Raw genomic sequence first — 18,785 nt, 5'->3', positions numbered from 1 at the left:
TCCCGTTTCCTCCCACTTTCTTCATTCCATCATTTCATTCATTACTCATCATCACCGTCTCCTTTAGCCTCACCGGCATAACCATGGGACGTAAAACTAAAAAATTTCATTTCATTTTTCAAAGTATCGTGATCATTTTAGTAAAGGTTTTGGATAGCTTTTTTTTTTGTTTCTTCTGACTACAATGTTGTAATAAAAATCCCAAAACTCATTTTTCACTTCTATTCTAAGAAATTTTGTAGAATTTCCCTTTTTTATCTTTCGGGAAAATGTAAATTTCCTCAACTTTTACACAATAAGAACAACTAATTAAGTATGTTTTCGATGAGGTATGGTTTATATCTGTGCTGTGTTTACAACCTGTATTATAGTCAGTTAAAATGAATGCTATGGTTTCCACGAATACTTTTGACATTGGAAATAGGCTATTCAATATGGCGGTCAAGTGATGAAATTCAACGCGAGATTTTTTGGGACTTTCTCTGAGTTACCGAATAGAGTATCATGATTATTTTAGAAATAGTTTCGGCTTTTTTTTTGAGTGACCGGGTTCAAATCTAATTGCACTGTACTACTTTCTTCTATCTAAAAAAAGAAAGAGAAAGAAAAAGCAATTTGAAGAATTGAAATTTTGACAAACCTTCACACAGTTCCCTGTGTATTTGATACTTTTACAGAGTAAATACTTGAGCTGTATTTTAAAGGAAATAATAGGTTATGTTGGTGAGCCATGAATAAGAAAATGTGACATAAAATAAAGATTAAAATGACAAAGCAAAGTACTAAAAAAGCTTATGTTAGGAAAGAACGCCTCTCAAAGAGGTCTAGCGTCAAATGAAGTGAAATCGGACGGATATGGGACATTTTCATCTGTGCTGGAACTACGCTACATTATTTTGTTAATGTAAAGCTGTATATCGTGGGGGATATGTTTCAGAAATACAACAAACGAAGGAAAAGAATTTTTGACCAACTATACACATAGAAAACATAAAATATGTCCGATGTCATCCCGTGTGGTGAGGTGACTTCGGACACTATAACATTTCTGCATAATAATTCGAAGCTGTGTTACTACGGTGTGAAATCGGACCGTAAACAATATTTGACAGCAAAATGGAAGTATGTCGGACATTTATTTGAATGCTTTATTAGTTTCGTTTACATATTTACAACCAAATTTAACATAGTGACATACGAATACCTGTAAATTTCAAAAGAAACATACATATTGATTTGAGGCGATAGAAGGATAGAAAGCAAGAAAAAGTATTACACAGAATCATGTTCCGATTGTCCATCAATGCTTCAGATTAATATACGCTTTCGTAGAAGTACAGCATATCTTACTCCTTACTTCACGAGGCTTAAGTAACACTCGGAAAATCTGTTCTTTGCCAACTTCATCATCCAGATATCCTTTCACAAGATACCTTATATATTCAGATGTAAAGCGGAAACCACAATTTTCAGCTCTAAGAATGCCATGCACTAACATGGTTTCCTTTTCTGCACTTACTTGTTAGAACAGTTCGGCCCAGGGTTGCCAACCGTCCCGATTCTTCGGGACTGTACCGATTTCTGACTTACTTGTCCCGCGTCCCGACCGCCCATTCGTCGGGACGCATCTTGTCCCGATTTATCGATTTTTCAAAGTTAATTAATATTTTACTGAGCCCTTTTTACGAAGAAATAACTTATTCTTTTACACGAATAGTTTTATGTATAGAATCAATTTAACAAATTTGTGTTTTAATTTGACTCATGTTCCGGACAAATGTTCGAAACTGCTGTTCTGTCGGCTTAATGAGAGCTGAGCTGTTCAATTCTTTAAACTTGGACGTGTCTTTTGCCGACTTTATCTCAACTTGTAAGAGCAACAAGAAATTGATCAAAGCTACTAGGAGTACCGAAAAGTACATTTAAAAGAAAAAGCTAAATTCTGCAGGAAGAACACAAAGTCTTCCTTTGCATTTTTAAGTTTACCAAAGGCAACAGCCTAAGAAAAGACTTGTTTAGTTGATATTCTGTTTGTCATTCTTTAAAGTAACTAATTTGTTTGTGATAAAACATTCTATATAGTTTTCTCTCTAACTTTTGTTTATGTTAAATAAATTGCATTTACTTTGGTTTGAATTCGTTATGAATATTGCTTATACATAGTGATAAGCAGTGAGTAGGAAAATAAAAAATTAAGGTGCCACATTCATTCAGTTTCGTTTATTCAGCTGATTATTTACATTGTTTTGAATGACTTGCTGTACGTGTAGTTGTCTCCGGGGGGAGGGGGTGAAAGGAAGGCTCCATCGCCGATTATCCCGTTCCGATTTTTTCTTAAGTAAAGTTGGCAACCTTAGTTCGGCCTCTCATAGTTCTGGAGTGCTTGTTTTCTGTTATCTAAAGCGGCACCTGATAAGCATGCCTGCTTTACGATAGGACAGCTTTCCCTCTTCCACAACCCGAATAAAACTTTTGAAGTCGCGTCGGATCGTAATTTCATATTGGCTGTACGCCAAATAGTAATGTGGCGCCGTCCGAAATCACCTGATCACTCTACTCCGCTTCCAAACATACACGACGTTGCAAGATGAAAGGTTATTGCCAGTGTTGCCAGACACGGCAAGCGAAATTACACACACCTTCCGCCCAAATTGCACAATTTTACACACAAACTGGAAGACAGTGCACACAAAATTGCACAATACATAACAACATATCTATATGTATATTATGTTTGATGATGTACATATCTATACGTACGTACATCGACCAGTCATTGTTCAAAGATTCAGCGAATTATTATTATTATTATTATTATTATTATTATTATTATTATTATTATTATTATTATTATTATTATTATTATTATTATTATTACTATTATAGTAAAACCGTCATCTTCTCCCTGCCCATTGTCACTTTCTTTTTACTTTCAATGTACTTAATGTTTTTAATAGGACATGGGCTTAACAAGTTTTTACCTTAACCAAACCACACCAGTTGATTCAGTCAGATAACTTGGTTAATTCTCTCTCTCTATTTTTTTTTAATTTTTTCCTTCGTTCAATAAAAGATCTCCCATCCCTCTCATTCACTCTTTCGTTCATCTGTTTGCAAAATGGCATTTTCTTGAAAAAAGTGGTGAGAAAACAAAAAAGACAAAACGGCCTTTCGTGGGGATGTCGGCCAACGCTCATGACACCCGCTTCTGAAAAACAAGCGTGAGGTACCAAGGAAGAAAGGTTTTATTGCGTCGCCCAGGAGTCAGACATTGGGCTCGTAGTTTTTAGAAGGCAATTTCCAGAAAAAATGGAAATTATGAATGTTTGAATGAAATGAACTTGGCAAAAATCATCAATGATCAAAATTTTGAATTGTGCCAAACTGCACACAAAATGCACACAGATTGGCATTACACACAAAATGCACGCACTGGACAATATTGCACGCATTTTGTGTAATTACACACACATTGGCAACGCTGGTTATTGCTTGCTTGTCTAACCAGCGTATATTCTTAGCAAGTAACTGAGGGTTATTATTTTTGCTAATAGGTTACATGTAGTTTATAATTTTGATCTCCAATCACGTTGTTTTCCAGGATACACTTCTTCTTTCTTCCCACATGTGTACAGGGGTGGTAAATAACATTATTGTTCCGATATTTACATACAATGCATGGGGGACCATCAATTGACCACCAGCCGAAACCGCGACTGTCTAGCTTTAACAACAGCAGATTAAACTACGAAAACAATAAAATAACTTGCAACCGTCCGATTACACTCCTACGTCCGATTTCATCCCATTTGACGGCAGCGGTTAAGGTGATTATTTCTTTTACACTTTCAAAAATAAAGTAAAACACATGAATTTTTACGAATTAAAAATATCACATATAACAAATTGAAAGTCTGCCAACATGTCAGGTTGAAATAGAGATGAGAGGTTGAAAGTGAACAAATGTTATGAGATTTTAATTGAAATTATAGGACAAATAATGTTTTTTTTTTTTTTTTTTTTTAATTTCAGAAAATTACTGTAGGATTAGGATTGAACAGATTGTGATGGATTGAGTTTGAAGCACAAGCGTATTTAGTTTTCTCAGTTACCTAAATCAGCAATTTAATGGAGGGTGCTTCTAAAACAGATTTTTTGATCACTAAATTCTTTACTAACTAAAATGCCCGTTCTTCGCATGGGGAGGGTATGGTTTACGCAAAATATTTGAAAGAGTTCAGGTGAGTTGATTTTGAGTTTAACGTCCCTTTCAGCAGCGAGACTATATGAGACGGGATCTACTAATTAACGTGGAATCCGAACCACATGAGCTACCGCCGGGAATCGAAAAATATTTGAAAGAAGGAAAATGAAATAAATAAATAAATAAAGTACAATGCATTTGGCTTTCCTCTTGTCACTGAGTAAAATAAATAAAAAAGAAATGAAACGCCTTTGGCGTTCAGGAGCGGACCAAGGGCCGGGCAATCCGGGCCGCCATAGTCAGGGGGTGCCAAAACGAGCCTCAAAAAGTAAATTTTATAACGTGTTTTTTACTGATTTTTTTTGTTTATATTCTTGTAAAGAAGCGACAATTACATAATCTTTTCCCATTCTACCATGGAAGAGAGTTTCATAGTACTAGGGGGACTGTATTGACAAATGGAAACATAGCATGTAGAAGAAAGAGTGAAGGGGAAGTTGGTATTGTTTATAGCGGGCCATGTTCCTTGTGAAGTTTTTCCAGGCAATGAATGTTATTGGATTTTATACATGTTACTCTTTCAAAGTGGTAGTGGAGGGAGAAGGTTATATTGTACTCTAATTGTTGTGAGGTGCTGAAATCAAATGTATTTAAAATTGTTTAACTTGTTGCTGATTTTCAGTAATAGTAAAATTGAACTTTATGTTTAGTTTTTCTTAAGTCTTGATATGCTATTAATTATCACGCCTAACGTCAAAGGTTTCAAAATTAGGAAAACACTTTGTGTAAATTATTCTAGATTTTAAGGTACCGTTTTTATGAAAGAAAAAGATATAGACGCTTTCTCATTAAGTTCTCTAAATTCTCTAGTTATTTAGTTATAAAGTATAAGAAGTCAGAAAATATGGTTACAGCCAGGGGGCATCCACGGAGAGGTCCACGAATCTTCAAAAAATCTTTTTTTTTTTTTTTTAATGATTGTGTTTTGTCTGTAGCATGGCGCACTCATGGAAAGTCCACCCGATCTGGACCGCATGCAATCTTAGTAACTTGACAGACATTTGTGCACTTTCTTAATAAAACTATACTTGTTTTAACAGTGAAATTATTAATGTGGCTTAAAGATTTGAACTTACACTTTATCTGTATTCTTTCCTTTCTTATAAAAACAATCTAGTCCTTTATTTTTTTTCTGTGAAGATACATAAAGTAGGGGCTTTCCAGGGACACAATGTACCAGAGGACATAGCACCTACAGCTCTCCTGAATTTCGTACCAATTTTGCCTTCCTATCACTGAATTCAGTTTTCTATACTTCATTTGGGTAACATAAAGTAATTGCATATAGAGAGATACAAGTGGACTGGGAGGCAATATATGTTTTTCGTATATCAAAGTATTTTTTTTTTCTTGCTGACATTTGGAGAGTTTTTCTTGGTTGCGCATAAGTGGAAGTAACAAGTAAATGCTCCAGCATATTTAAGATACCTACGTATGTGTTGCTTCTACATTCTGATCACTTTAATTTATTATGCACTCCTTTCGTTAAATTTACTTTAATTTATAAATAGGGCGATCCAAGTACCAAGGGACAATACTTTGCATATGATGATAGCTATTTGATGTAGTCCTAATAAACTTACAAATTTGTATTTTTTAAAAACCAATATGCCTAGTTAAATACTTATTGCATGCTATTTCAGGAAACAATGTGATAAAACTGCGATATTATTTGTTTTATATAGCATTATATTCCTTGTATTTAGAAGGTTACTTGACAATGTAAAAATTCGCATTCTCTTGAGAACGTGGAAGCAAGCTATGGTTTCTGTATTGTACTTATAATTGTTTAATTTAACAAACAAATTAGTTGGCAGTAATCGATTATCATCAGATTTATGGTTGTCCCTAGGTACAATAATTTCTTTCCTTTCTGTTGTTTTTTAGTGTACCTTAATAATTTGCTCTGAAAATCTTAATTATTCAAACATTACTATACTATAAATAAAATAAAAATAAGACTGATCTATCATACATATATAAACAAGAAAAAAAACTACGTCAAAATTGTTATTACTTGAAACAATACAAAAATAATTTACATTAATGAAGCTATCAAATTAAAAAAATAGCATATAGCGCAAGTTTAGAGGTCGCTGTACTGCCGACAATCACATTAGTCCAGGGATTTTATTACATCCAGACACCAAAGCATATTTTTTTTCAAAAAGAAAAATCGATGGGCGGACGAATATAGACACTATTAAATATGTCGAATGTAAGCATTACTAAAATTGTTATGCATAAATTGAGATAAATTAATAACATTATTTTCGTCCAGTTGAAAAATTCTGTGGAGGGTCAGCTTTGCTTCTAGGGGGGATGGCCCTCCCTGGCCCCTTCTGGTTCCACCTATGATTCTACTCAACTATAGGATGTGATTATCAATGATACCATTTGTGTAGATGACCCCACTCAACAAACTAGTATTTTTTTCTACAAGTATATTTTGCTAGTCACATGCAAGGAATGGGAATATTTATTTATTTATTGAACAAATTCTCAGATACAGCATAACTTTGCTATTTCACACAGGGAAATGTTAACAAACAAAGAAGAAAACAAAACAAAATAACAAAACATAAAACCAAACAAAAACAAACAAGAAACAAAACAGTGTCACAAAGAATGTAAAAGTAATATTATATCGTCAAAGCTAGTTTAATTGCTCTTTCAAACACCGGGTAGCTCGAAAAAATGTCCACATCAGTTGTTAGAAATTATAACAGTTAAATATCCTGTAAAAAAAAAAAAAAAAAAAAAAAAAAGACTTCTATATTATTGCCAACCTAGGGCTTGTATCATGGAATAGGTGGGTATTCCGGGTTATACGGGAAGGGACATGCAAGGATAGTTCCTGAAGTGATGTTTCCGATCTTAAGTTTCCATTATCTATTTTATGAAGAAATTTCAGGTCAGAGTTATTGTTTCTACGTACTCCCGGAGTCTGGATATTAAGATGTCGCAAGAAAGAATTCCTCCTTACATAATATTCAAAGTGCGGGAGCACGAAAGCGTACTATTGCAATAAAGAAATTAAGAACAGAATCGAGTCTAGAGAGATGTGTAGACGTGGCTATGGCTAGACACATAAACATGGAACAAATATGAAAAAAAAGATGTTACTTTTTTCTTTTTGCATAGCTTTTGATTTTCTACTAATCTTCCCCGAGTCGAAAATCGAAAATTAAAAAACAGATTCGTATGTGATTTCATATGATGAAGATCTATATACTTACAAAATTTGATCGCTTTAGGTAACTTCTTTCTATGTGAAAAGTTGATGACACACACACATAGGGACACACACATTATTATTATTATTATTATTATTATTATTATTATTATTATTATTATTATTATTATTACTAACACACTAATAAACTTGCATTTTAATCTTCCAGTTGCCTACCGCGTCAATGCATTCCAGTATGAAAATCACGTTTAAAAATTCAGCTCTAGATAGAGCTCTAGTTCAACAGTGCACGTGCCACGATCAAGAGAAGGAATTGTTATTTTGGAGGAGGAAGGCCAGAGAAAAATGTCTTCAGTTCTTCATAGGATTGTTGTTGTGGTTAGACTTGAGTCAAAGAGCCATAACGGAACCTACGTTCCGACTTTTGTTACAGTCACAGATAAAGTTCTTCTTAAATTCGGTGGCACAAAAGTACAATTTAGAGTCATCATTTGAAGACTACTGATTAGCATCAAAGGATACTGTTTTCATATGATTTTCTTCTATGATTTTTCCATCTTAAATTAATTACATACGTGCCGGCATCTTTCAAAGTGTTTATGAAACCAGTGTGGTGAGAATGAAGCTGGACAAGTGCTCGAGAGAACAGTGCAAATAGTGACAGAACTTTAGAGTACTGAATTTTAAATAATTGAAATTGCAGTGAAATTGCGCCAATGCAAATTTCATAAAAATGAAGTGTGTTCAACAAATATCCACTGAGAAGTTTCTCTCCATAATAACCATTAGGGAAAGAAGGTAAGTAATTACGTAACTATGTAGACACGTTATAAACTTTTTTCACTCTATGTTTTCCTTCAAGTTGTTTATAGATTTAATCTGAGCGACAAAAAGAAGGATACTAAACAGTTTTGTAGTAACTTACACTCGTAGTAAACTTGCCAAGCTCTTTTCCAACAGTGTTGGCAACTAATTATCAGAAAAAGACTCTCATGTTGATTAATACTAAGCGTTTTCTTCAATGCTGCGGGAGCCCCGAGTTATCTATCGGGAATATATATGTGGTTCGAATTCTATAAATTTCAAGGTATTATGATGATTTGGATTCTATCTTAAATTGAGGAGTTCTATGTAATGGGGACCTATACCGGCATAGGTCCTTTTTAGGGAGATTACATTTTAAACTTCTTTGGTATTAATTCTATACATCTGCAAAATTTCATTCCGATATATTCAGTCTTAATGTTGCTACAGTGAAGGAATAGAGGTGGTCGTGAGACGAAAGCGAATATTTGCTGCCGTTATGTTGGCAGGAAAGTTGTTCAAGCACTTGTTCGATTATAATCCGAAGAAACAGAAAAGACAGTCTAAAAGCGATCCTAATGCAAAGAAAAAGAAAAGGAACTTAAATGAGAGCTATACAACCATCAGTGGCAAATATATTAGTGAAAAGCAATTTGCATTAATGAACAGGTGCTGTTAAGATAAATGTTGCAAGACTTTAAATGCTGGGGAACAAGAAAACTTGTTTGTTCAATTTTACGGAAGTAGTTCAAAGGAACAAAAATATATCGTGTTCTCAGACCTACTACGAGCGAGGCTTATAGAAACCTTGGTTTTATCATGAGGCTAGGTAAAGAGTTTCGTAATGATTTAACTTTAATGAAATTGTATTTCACTTACGTTCGGTCAAAATTAGAATATGCTACTGTTGTGTGGACACCAAATATGCAAAAATACTGTGATATGATTGAGGGAATACAGAAAAAATTCCTAAGATTTCTAACGTACAGGAAAACTGGGCTTTACCCGAAATATGAATCTTACAGAGAGTTACTGGAAAATTATCAACTACCCACTATATACGAAAGAAGAAGATATAATGATCTAATATTCTTATATAAATTAATACATGATAAGATTGACTCTATTGAGCTGCGTTTGTTGCTTTGTTTCCAAGTTCCATCAACCAGAACGAGGATAGGAAACACATCTACGTTTTATCAAAGAAAGGCAAGAACAAAATATCCTTCGGAAATCTCCTATATGGAGGATAAGCACTTTCCACAATGAAGTCGAAAAAGACTTCAATATTGATATATTTAGCATGTAGGAAAGTGTGTACAAAAGAACAATTAAACAGGCAAGTTTTGGAAACGGCATATAAAGAGCACATATGCAAAGACAATATGAATGCAGGGGTGCCTACAAGGGGGGGCTATGACGCAAAGTGCGTCATTGAAATATTTGGGGGGGGGTAAAAATCTGTATAAATATGTTTGAGGGAGTGTAAAAATTAATCGAAAAGATTTTTTTCATGGAAGAACACCTACGGGTAGACAATTGGGGGGGGTTGCGTCATGGACATAAGGGGGGATGGGCACCACTGATGAATGTGTATATTTAAATCGTCTATTTTGTAAAGTGTATTTCTTTTAATTATTTGCATATCTCACTCTTTTGTATTATTATGTATTTCGTTATCAAAGACAACACAATAATTGGGCCTAGAGCCTGTTGTGTTGTGATTGAACTAAAATAAAATAAAAATAAAACTACAGAGTAGGTGTACGGAGCCAAAAAACAATACGTACGGAGTTTGTTCCGTTTTCTGGACCCAGATGCTGTTGATTGGTATGAGGAAGTGCTCCGTCAAACCCAAACCGTAAACCAAGAATCAAACAGCGGGGATGCAGAAGATGATCTTCATTATCGTGTTTTACCATCCCGACATAATGCATAAACTGTTTCTAGTGTCCAGGACTGTTACATGTCCAGTTTCTATCATACATGATAAATTGACTACTTTAATGTATTATTGTTACACATATACGTATTGTTCTGTTTACTTTATACTGTATTCCTTACTTTGCAATTACATTTCTTAACTCCTTTTCACAAAGTGTATCACACGACTGCTGCGATACATATACGCGAGAATCCTGCAAAGTCGTTTTCTCTAAAAAGGTCCTATTGTAAACTTTTTAAAAAAAATATTCATATTTATGTTATAGTGAAACAGACTGTTAGTTTCTTTGTATTTTGTAGAAGAAAAAGAATAAATCCATGTTTCTCTTGTAGGGTGCACATATACAAACGTTAAATAAAAAAAAATACATATCTATATTTGAAATGTTTACACGCGATTTTCTGAGAACATGGTTTCTCGTTATAGGCCCTTATTACATAGCTCTCCTCAATTGTAGGCCCACGTCTCATATAGTCTAAGTGCTGGAAAGAGTCAATATAATCCAATCCCTTCAACCAACCAATCATCTTTTATTTAAAATTGTAGATTTTTTGTAAATATTTTGTTAACAATCTTACAATATGGCATTAGTAATCTTCCTTGTTGTTTGCTTTCTCGGAGAACTGATCTTACAGTAAAACCGGAAACATCGGCCACCTCATTACTCATGTTGATAATATTTTATCAAATTTTGTATTACTCTTCACTGAAATAAAATAGTCGTACATTCTTAGAAATTTCCAATGTCAAAGGACACCTCCTCTTACTCTGATTGTACATGATATCCTTTAACAACACATTATATCCTGACATACAGGACCTGTGCATATTTTCTGTACACGTACGGAGGTTGTGAGGTTGTACGTTTGATTTCCGTCCATCTATTGATTGTATTACACATTGTAGTTGTCTACCATATGTAAAATACCACATTTCGGAACCCCATTATTTTTTGAAAGTAATACCTTACTGAGGAACCATGATGAGTAGTAAAGCAGGAATTTGTTTCAAACTAGCATCGAGAACTTTATTTCAATTTTGACGCTAGGAATGTATGCGCATCTTCGATAGTCAACACTTTCCTTTTGTTAAAATCTGTTACTGAAGAGGTAGCAGACTTTATCGTTACTTACAATGCGACTTTTATCGCTAAAACTAATTTAATGTTTTCAAAAGACTTCTACACCTAACATACTAACTTTTTTCTTTCTTTTCCTTTAGGGTGCTGTTTGACTCCAGTATGTTGAGACTACTATTGAAGGTTTCTAGTGTAAGTCGTAAGTTAAGCAAAGAAGTTTCTTATGTGTGTAACGCGTTTACTACCATTTCTGGAAGGAAGTTTTTGGTGGGTCTCAAAAAGTAAGTACAGTCACTTGCACAGTCTTTTTGTCTGGTTAAAATATGTGTCGGAAGTTTTAGGTTTTTATTGTAATCAAACTACTTTTAAAGAAACGGATGAGGATAATTGAGCGGCTGCGGCTAGCACGAATACTATTTAATGTATTGTTTCAGATGAATTTCGCATCGAAAAGTGTTTCCATGTTTCATTTAGTGGGCAGCAAAATTACATTTCCAAACTAATATTTACTCTTATTTACATACCGTACCATTCAACTTTTAAATTCCAATATTAGACAGTATTTTAACTTAGAAATCGGAGTGCAAATATAATTAGTATTTGTGAAATCAAATCCCAATTGCACAATTTATCAATTGCACAATTTTTGGGAGTGGTAATTGCTCACATTACAGTAGCAAAGTTAAAGGAAAAACCATTTCTCTTGAGGTTCGTGCAATGGCGTACAGAGAAGTTAGCCACTTATCTTAATATAGTAAGTGTTTGTTTCTACTGATATCTTGCTGAAGGGGAGGTTAACCCCAAACCTATCTTGTGTATACTACTGGGCTAATGCGTACGTCTTCTATCTGATAATCATGTAGCAAGAAACCTTTCCACACCTTCCCTTCTTGTCGGTTAAAACCATGTTTCTTTTCATTCGTCGCGTTTTCGTAATTCTCTCAACGACCCCGATTAGCACGTCTACGATTATTTACCCAACGTTGATTCAGTCTGTATCTGCTCACATGTGTACTTTATCAACAAACACATTACAGAGGTACTTCTTAATTTTCACGGTAGAGTAGTGTTTACTTCTATGAATTCTTGCGCAAATCTGGAGGAAACTGATACAGGCCCACAGGCCTCTGTATTATCCACAACAAATAGCATAAGAAGTCCTGCTCAAGTTATTTTTTTACTTTCATTTAATGCAGATTTATGTTTATCAGTTTCTAAATGTTACGTAAAAAATAATTTAGCGCAATTTAGACCTGTATCACTCAAAAGACGCAAATATGGAAACTACAATATCTAGTTAATCAAAGTAGCCTTTGTCTGCAGCCGCACACTTTGGCTTTCGCTCAGTCAACGATTGGAATCCATGACGAAAGTATCTGAAGTCTGCGATACCGAGAAGTTGTCAATCACACGTTCCACCGCCCGGTCATCAGGGAAATTCCGCCCTGCCAAAAGAGTCATTGAGACGTTGGAAGAGGTAGTAGTCGATGGGAAAGACGTCAGGAGAATATGGTGGTCGGAAAGGGTTTCGTATTACAACTCATGAAGAGTATTCATCGTTCTTTGAGTGACGTGTGGGTATGCCTTATTCTGTAGCATGAGAACATCGTATCTAGTGACCATTGATGGATGCTGACGGACTAATGTGCGGTGGATTTCATAGAGTTTATCATTATAAAGATCATCAATGGTGATTTTGCCTTAATGGAGAAATACATGGTGGATTACCCTTACCATAGACACAATACCGGCAACAGTGCCATCTACGGATTTTGGAATCCTCCTGGACCTTGCTCGAAATCTGACTGCTGTCATGGTTTATTATTGTCGTTTCAGATCCATTTTTCAATAGAATTGACACTCTGATGGAAGTATTCTTCCCGGTTATTACACACTTCTAGAGAACAGCATAACATTCATTTCTTGTATTTTAATATCTTACTTAAAGAATTTTTTAAAAAAATCCTGGAACCTTCTGGACAAATGATGTACCTAGAATTTAGAATGTGTCAGGAATGCTAGAATTATTCATTTTATAGCTTCAAGATTAAAAGAGAAGTAATTCAAAAGAAGACGGGCAAGCACTAATTGGAAAATTTGCAGTGTTTATACCAGGTGTCCATAAATATTTACGCTGACATAGTTACCGGCACGTAGCATGGCTGCTCAAGGTCACAATGCGCTGGCCGAGGCGAGCTTCCACTTTATTCTCTTGCAGGGTTGGTAGGGTAGTTAGGTACTACTATGAGCAAAATAAATGACGCGTCTCTTTATTCTGAAGTTTTTTGAAAATATCTCCGTTTTCTTTATATGTTCGAAATCTCGGAAAGTTTCCTCAGCAGGACAGGGTAATAACAAACCCATTTTTAATATTTGTGTTAGATATTAGCTTAAAATAAATAAATTAGAAGCTAAAAACATTAAATTGATAGAAATCTCGAGAATTACCAACTCTGCTAAAGTGGGAAATTTTGAAGAACGCGAGGGAATTCTGCAGTTCAACGCAAAGCAGCGACATCTATGTCATTGAGAGAAATGTGGGTTTAATCTACAGATGAAAATTTTAACGAAATATTTCTAATATGTCTTATTACGTGCATTATCTGCAAACTCCAAATATATGAATATATCCCAAGTATTAACGTAAAGATAGAGCAAAAAGTGGAAATTATCTATGGAAAAGGACGAATTGGTAGCGCGACCGTAATGAAAAATCGTCTTTACTGTAGAACAGGCTAAGTTCACGTAAGAAAACAAATAGCTCAGTTAGTTAAAGCAACGGCTCAATGTGCCAAAGGTAGTAGGTTTGAACCCCCCTGGAAGTGCTTTTGTTAATTTTATTATTATGGTTATTTTATTTTATTTTTTTATGTGGGAAAGAATCAAATTGGAACATATGTGTAAAACTTTTACAATGTAAAAGTTTTACAATGTATTTGTATTGAATTGAAATTGTTTTGAATTTACCACATGAGATAAGTACTAGAAGGAGGAAAACTCAGGTAATTGATATTCTACGTAAAAGCAACCTATTGTAGAATGATGATACTTCTTACCTTCAGCACATAATCTTTACGCTAGAAAGTCAGACAGAAAAAAAACTGGTTTTTCCTCCCTATGACCACCCATCTTAAACTTCTACATACCATTGTTCGTCTCACAAAATTTCGGTGCTCCGAAAACATTCATATAATAATAATAATAATAATAATAATAATAATAATAATAATAATAATAATAATAATAATAATAATCCTGAATATGCTATCCTTACATAATATAAGTATATATTAGTTTCTTAGTTTAAATCTTATATATCTTAGTTTAAAATGCTTTCTTTAGTAATTATTTGAGCAACCATGTAGGAGGGGCTACGACGTTTCATTTTACCCCTCTCATTTCAATACCCTTCCAACAGAAAGTAATTTGTGATAAGCAGGGCAGAAAAAATGAATAAGAAATATATTTACAGCACCCTCTCCCCTTTCATGATTGGAATATCAAGTAGCTTTTTTTATTTTACCAAAGTTGGCCCTGTGCGGTTAGGGGTGGGTAACTAAAGAAATACCTAATATATAGCGCCCCTTGATTGTAATATTACCGCTTCTTTATTTGTACGAGGGAACTCCTACACAATCAAGGGTGACAAAAAGAATAGGAAAATTGTCTATTGATTCCAGTGGCGGATCCAGCATGAACTCCTTGGGAGGGGGGAAGTGAAAGATTCCTTTGATGATGTGAAGCTGTCACAAATTACCACCTAACTAAACTAAACATAATAGTGGGGTGAACCGGAACCCAGGCAGTTAAAATTTATGTAAAAGTTTAATTTTTGGCTTCATATTAAAATTTTGGTTTCAAATGAGAATTTCAGTCCAAGTGGTCAATGATCAAATCTCGTGGGGCTTTTCAGTGTAGGCTAATACGGCGCCCTTATGAGAAAAGGCAAAAATATTAAAATGTTTATAACTTTCGAATTTTTCGTCTATTTTAAAGAAATATTTGGCTTCGTATTAAAGTGTTGGTTCCAAATGACAATTTCAGTCCGAGTGAACAATGGTCAAATCCTGAGGGGGTCTCTTCCGTATAGGGGGCTACTGCTCCCTTATGGGAAAAGGCAAAAATATGTAAATGCTTATAACTTTCGAATTTTTCGTCTATTTTAAAGAAATTATTGGCTTCATATTAAAGTCTTGGCTTCAAATGACAATTTCAGTCCGTGTGGACAATGATCAAATCTCGGAGGGCTCTTCGGTGTAGGGGTTTGGGCTTCTTTATGGGACAAGATTGATGTAGTTGATATTGCAAAATAATTTTGTATACATGAGTGGAAACTTGCACCATTTGGTTAATTTTACCTCTTATATTTTACAGATTCAAATTCCAAGCAATAGTTACTTCTCAAAGGCACTTACTAGTTTCATTAAAATGAAATGTCTTTTATGAGAAGTTGTCATGGAGCAGAGGAACAAACAGGCACCCAAACATTGGTTGAGTCGGACGGTTGAAACTCGTTAAACTCGCTTCAATTATTATTATTATTATTATTATTATTATTATTATTATTATTATTATTAATAATAATAATAATAATAATAATAACAATAACAATAATAGAGCATTCAGCTTTGGTGCATGGGGTCCGTGGCTCGATTCCACTTCGCGCCAAGTGAAATTTGAGGTGGACAAATCCCGTGATATGGGTTTTCTTAGGATTTTCCATTTTCCTCTCACTTTCTTCATTTCACCATTTCATTCATCATCATTCTCCCTTAGCGTAGGTGCATAATCGTTTAACGTTAAACTTGATATTCCATTTAATTTTAATTTCAATAATAATAATAAACAATTAATTCAACTGAAAGGACTGTAATTTATGTTAACGGCAATTATCATAAATATGCAACCATTATAAAAACAATGCTTTGAGTAGAAAGATAATCCTTTCCAAGTGTTAACGAATGCGCATGAGATAAGACATGTCTCGAGAAAGAGACGAGACACTCTTTGTGACATCCAAAATAAGACGTGACAAATGTTTAGGACACGAGATAGCTTTTAAAATGTCTCGTCTTGTCTGGAATGTCTCGAAAACAAAAGTCTAAGTTTTAAAATTATTTTTCAAGATCTATTCTCTTAGAAGTAGCTCTCTGCCTTAAAATTATTAACGGCATTTGTGGTTTAAAAAAGAAAAACAATGCCTAAAGTTAATAGTTAACTTTTCGAAAAGAAGCTTCATTAAGGGTGAACCTGAAAAATGTCCACAAACTTCGGGAGATGATTCGTGACATCAAAAGGAGACAAATGGTCCTCTTGCAGTTTTCGAATTCAGCTTCGTTGTCGAGATACAGGGTTGCCAACTGGTCGTGTTTGAGAAACCAACTGGAAATAAATTCAACTCCAAGAATTAACTACTACTCATATATTTTTCAGGTCAATTGACTTATACCATGTTGCAAGGTTAAATATTTATTTATGAAGTGTGTACAAAATTTGCCAGTGTCTTTTCTGAGAAAATCGTCGAGAAAAAGTCACTTCCAAGAATAAACTTCCCCCCGTAAGTTTTTCTAAGAGAAATATCTGATACTGCAATATAGGGTTGTTAATTAAATATTGATTAATGAAAAATAAACAAAATTGTTAAAACAATCTTGGAGAAAATAGCTCTTTTCGATTTTCGGCTGTTAGTAAACCACATGTATTTTAGGCGGTAGGAAAAAAGTTGGAAAATCTCCTGTAGGGATACTATGTAAATCCTAAGTTTAAAATTTGGTGTAGATACGTTGAACGGTGTGGACTCTAGGCGAGTGCACAGAAAAGTGTAGCGAACGGACGGACGCACAGATGGACATGTATCGAAAAATAACTTATACGTGTAAATTCGTGTAAATACTATAATACGTGTAAATTCGTTGATATCTCAAATTTGGTTTTTCTTCGATCACCATACTTTCTTCTCTCATTTGTCACTTCAAAGTAAAAGGAACTCAGAACTACAGATAAGAGACACCTACTTTTACACATAGACATTTATTGATTTAAAACTGTTTTAGTTTGTGTCATTTCACTTCCAATTGAAAGGTTTTACAATGACTAACGGCATACCAATGATGAAACGGAAGTTTTGAGGAAGTAAATGCATTCAGAAGTCTAGACTGCATTACGCCTATCAACCTGTTTTTACTTCTGCAATTGTTGACAGCTGTAATTTCGTCCAAACGCTACATGAAATCATTCTTGGTTGACGTCATTCTGTTACTATTTTAGTATTGTTCTCTTCAGACTTGGTTGAAGTTTTGTCTTAACGGTTATACATTTTTTCTTTCTTATTTCATCGTTACACATAAGAACAAAATGTTATGGTGAGTGGATAGATTCGAACCTACGAACATTGAGTTTTTATCCTTCCAATACTTTACCAATGGACCAAGCTTTGTCTTCACGTTAACGCACGGTTACAGGGTTTATTACGATTTAAATAAAATGACTGGCTGTTAGAGTTCCCTGCTCACATATTTCGATAAATAATTTTCATTGCTTCGTAGATACGTAGAGCAATGTTTAGATGCACATTTTAGGAGAGTGCATTTTGGTGTATATAATAATTTCATGCCAGGTAAAAGCTAGATAAGTTTTGATAAAATGTTTCATATGTAGTTCTCAATAATAGGCTTGCTGTTCGGAGTGAAGTTCCAAGGTTCAGTATTGACTAGCAGCTTTTGCTATTAATATCCCTTCTAACAATATTGGTAGTGGACAAAAGTTAGCCCGTGTTGAAGCTTTTTGCTCCTAATTTAGTTATTTTACTTTATTATTTAACGAATATATTGAAAATTGTCAGCAGGCACGTATGCAGTAATTTATTTCGGGAGAGGTCCGACTTCAATATTAGGATAAATTATAAAAGTTAAAAGATAATCCCCAAATTTAGGCTAAATTTACAGAAAAGTTGGGATTTCAGAGGGGGGGTCCGGACCCCCTGGACCCACTCCTAAATGCGTCCTTGTTTGTCAGTAACGTTTCCTCATTTTGAAACCCTCAAAAACTTCGGATATATAAAGGAAAATGAGTTATTTTCGATAAAATATCACTTCAAGGAAACGCGACAGTTTTATTGCACATGGTGGTATCCCAAGTTCACAAGGGCAAGAATTCATCCTTTTTGGTTCTCTGCCATTGTGCTCTATCGAAAGGTTATGTTTGTAAAATATTACTCCTACGAACAAGCGTGACTGGCAGATAGGAATACTCAACAGAACTCCACAGAAATGCATGCTGAACTTACGTTTATAGCTACCCTTTGGTGATTTGCCCTCAAAGTCAATCGAGTGGTAATTCAGTTCCGTCTCTGTTCTTAAGTCATGTTCGTATTACTTCGAACAGTTTTGATAATGAAAAGCATGCCTCGTAATATAACAGACTTCTTTCGTGTAAGAAATCGAAACTCAGCTGGTCAGAGCAACTAGTCTGTACGAATTAGGTTGTTAGTTCGAGCCTA

At 34.5% G+C, this 18,785-nt stretch overlaps 1 protein-coding gene across 3 annotated transcripts in view; it reads left to right on the top strand.

Moving 5' to 3' along the window:
* LOC145681617 (uncharacterized) overlaps window positions 1-18,785 on the top strand; it is a 164,471-nt gene that overhangs the window by 104,489 nt on the left and 41,197 nt on the right. For all 3 annotated transcript variants that reach the window (XM_081753238.1, XM_081753237.1, XM_081753239.1), the window contains 2 exons: window positions 7,669-8,258; window positions 11,431-11,568. In XM_081753238.1, the coding sequence (XP_081609364.1) occupies window positions 7,669-7,965 (297 nt within the window). In that variant the 3' untranslated portion in view covers window positions 7,966-8,258; window positions 11,431-11,568. The remainder of the gene's footprint in view (window positions 1-7,668; window positions 8,259-11,430; window positions 11,569-18,785) is intronic.

Source organism: Thermobia domestica, chromosome 3 (assembly GCF_964235325.1).
Source record: "Thermobia domestica chromosome 3, izTheDome1.hap1.1, whole genome shotgun sequence".
In the NCBI taxonomy this organism is placed as follows: domain Eukaryota; kingdom Metazoa; phylum Arthropoda; class Insecta; order Zygentoma; family Lepismatidae; genus Thermobia; species Thermobia domestica.
Note: the sequence above shows the minus strand (reverse complement) of the source record. Positions and strands in the feature narration are given on the sequence as shown.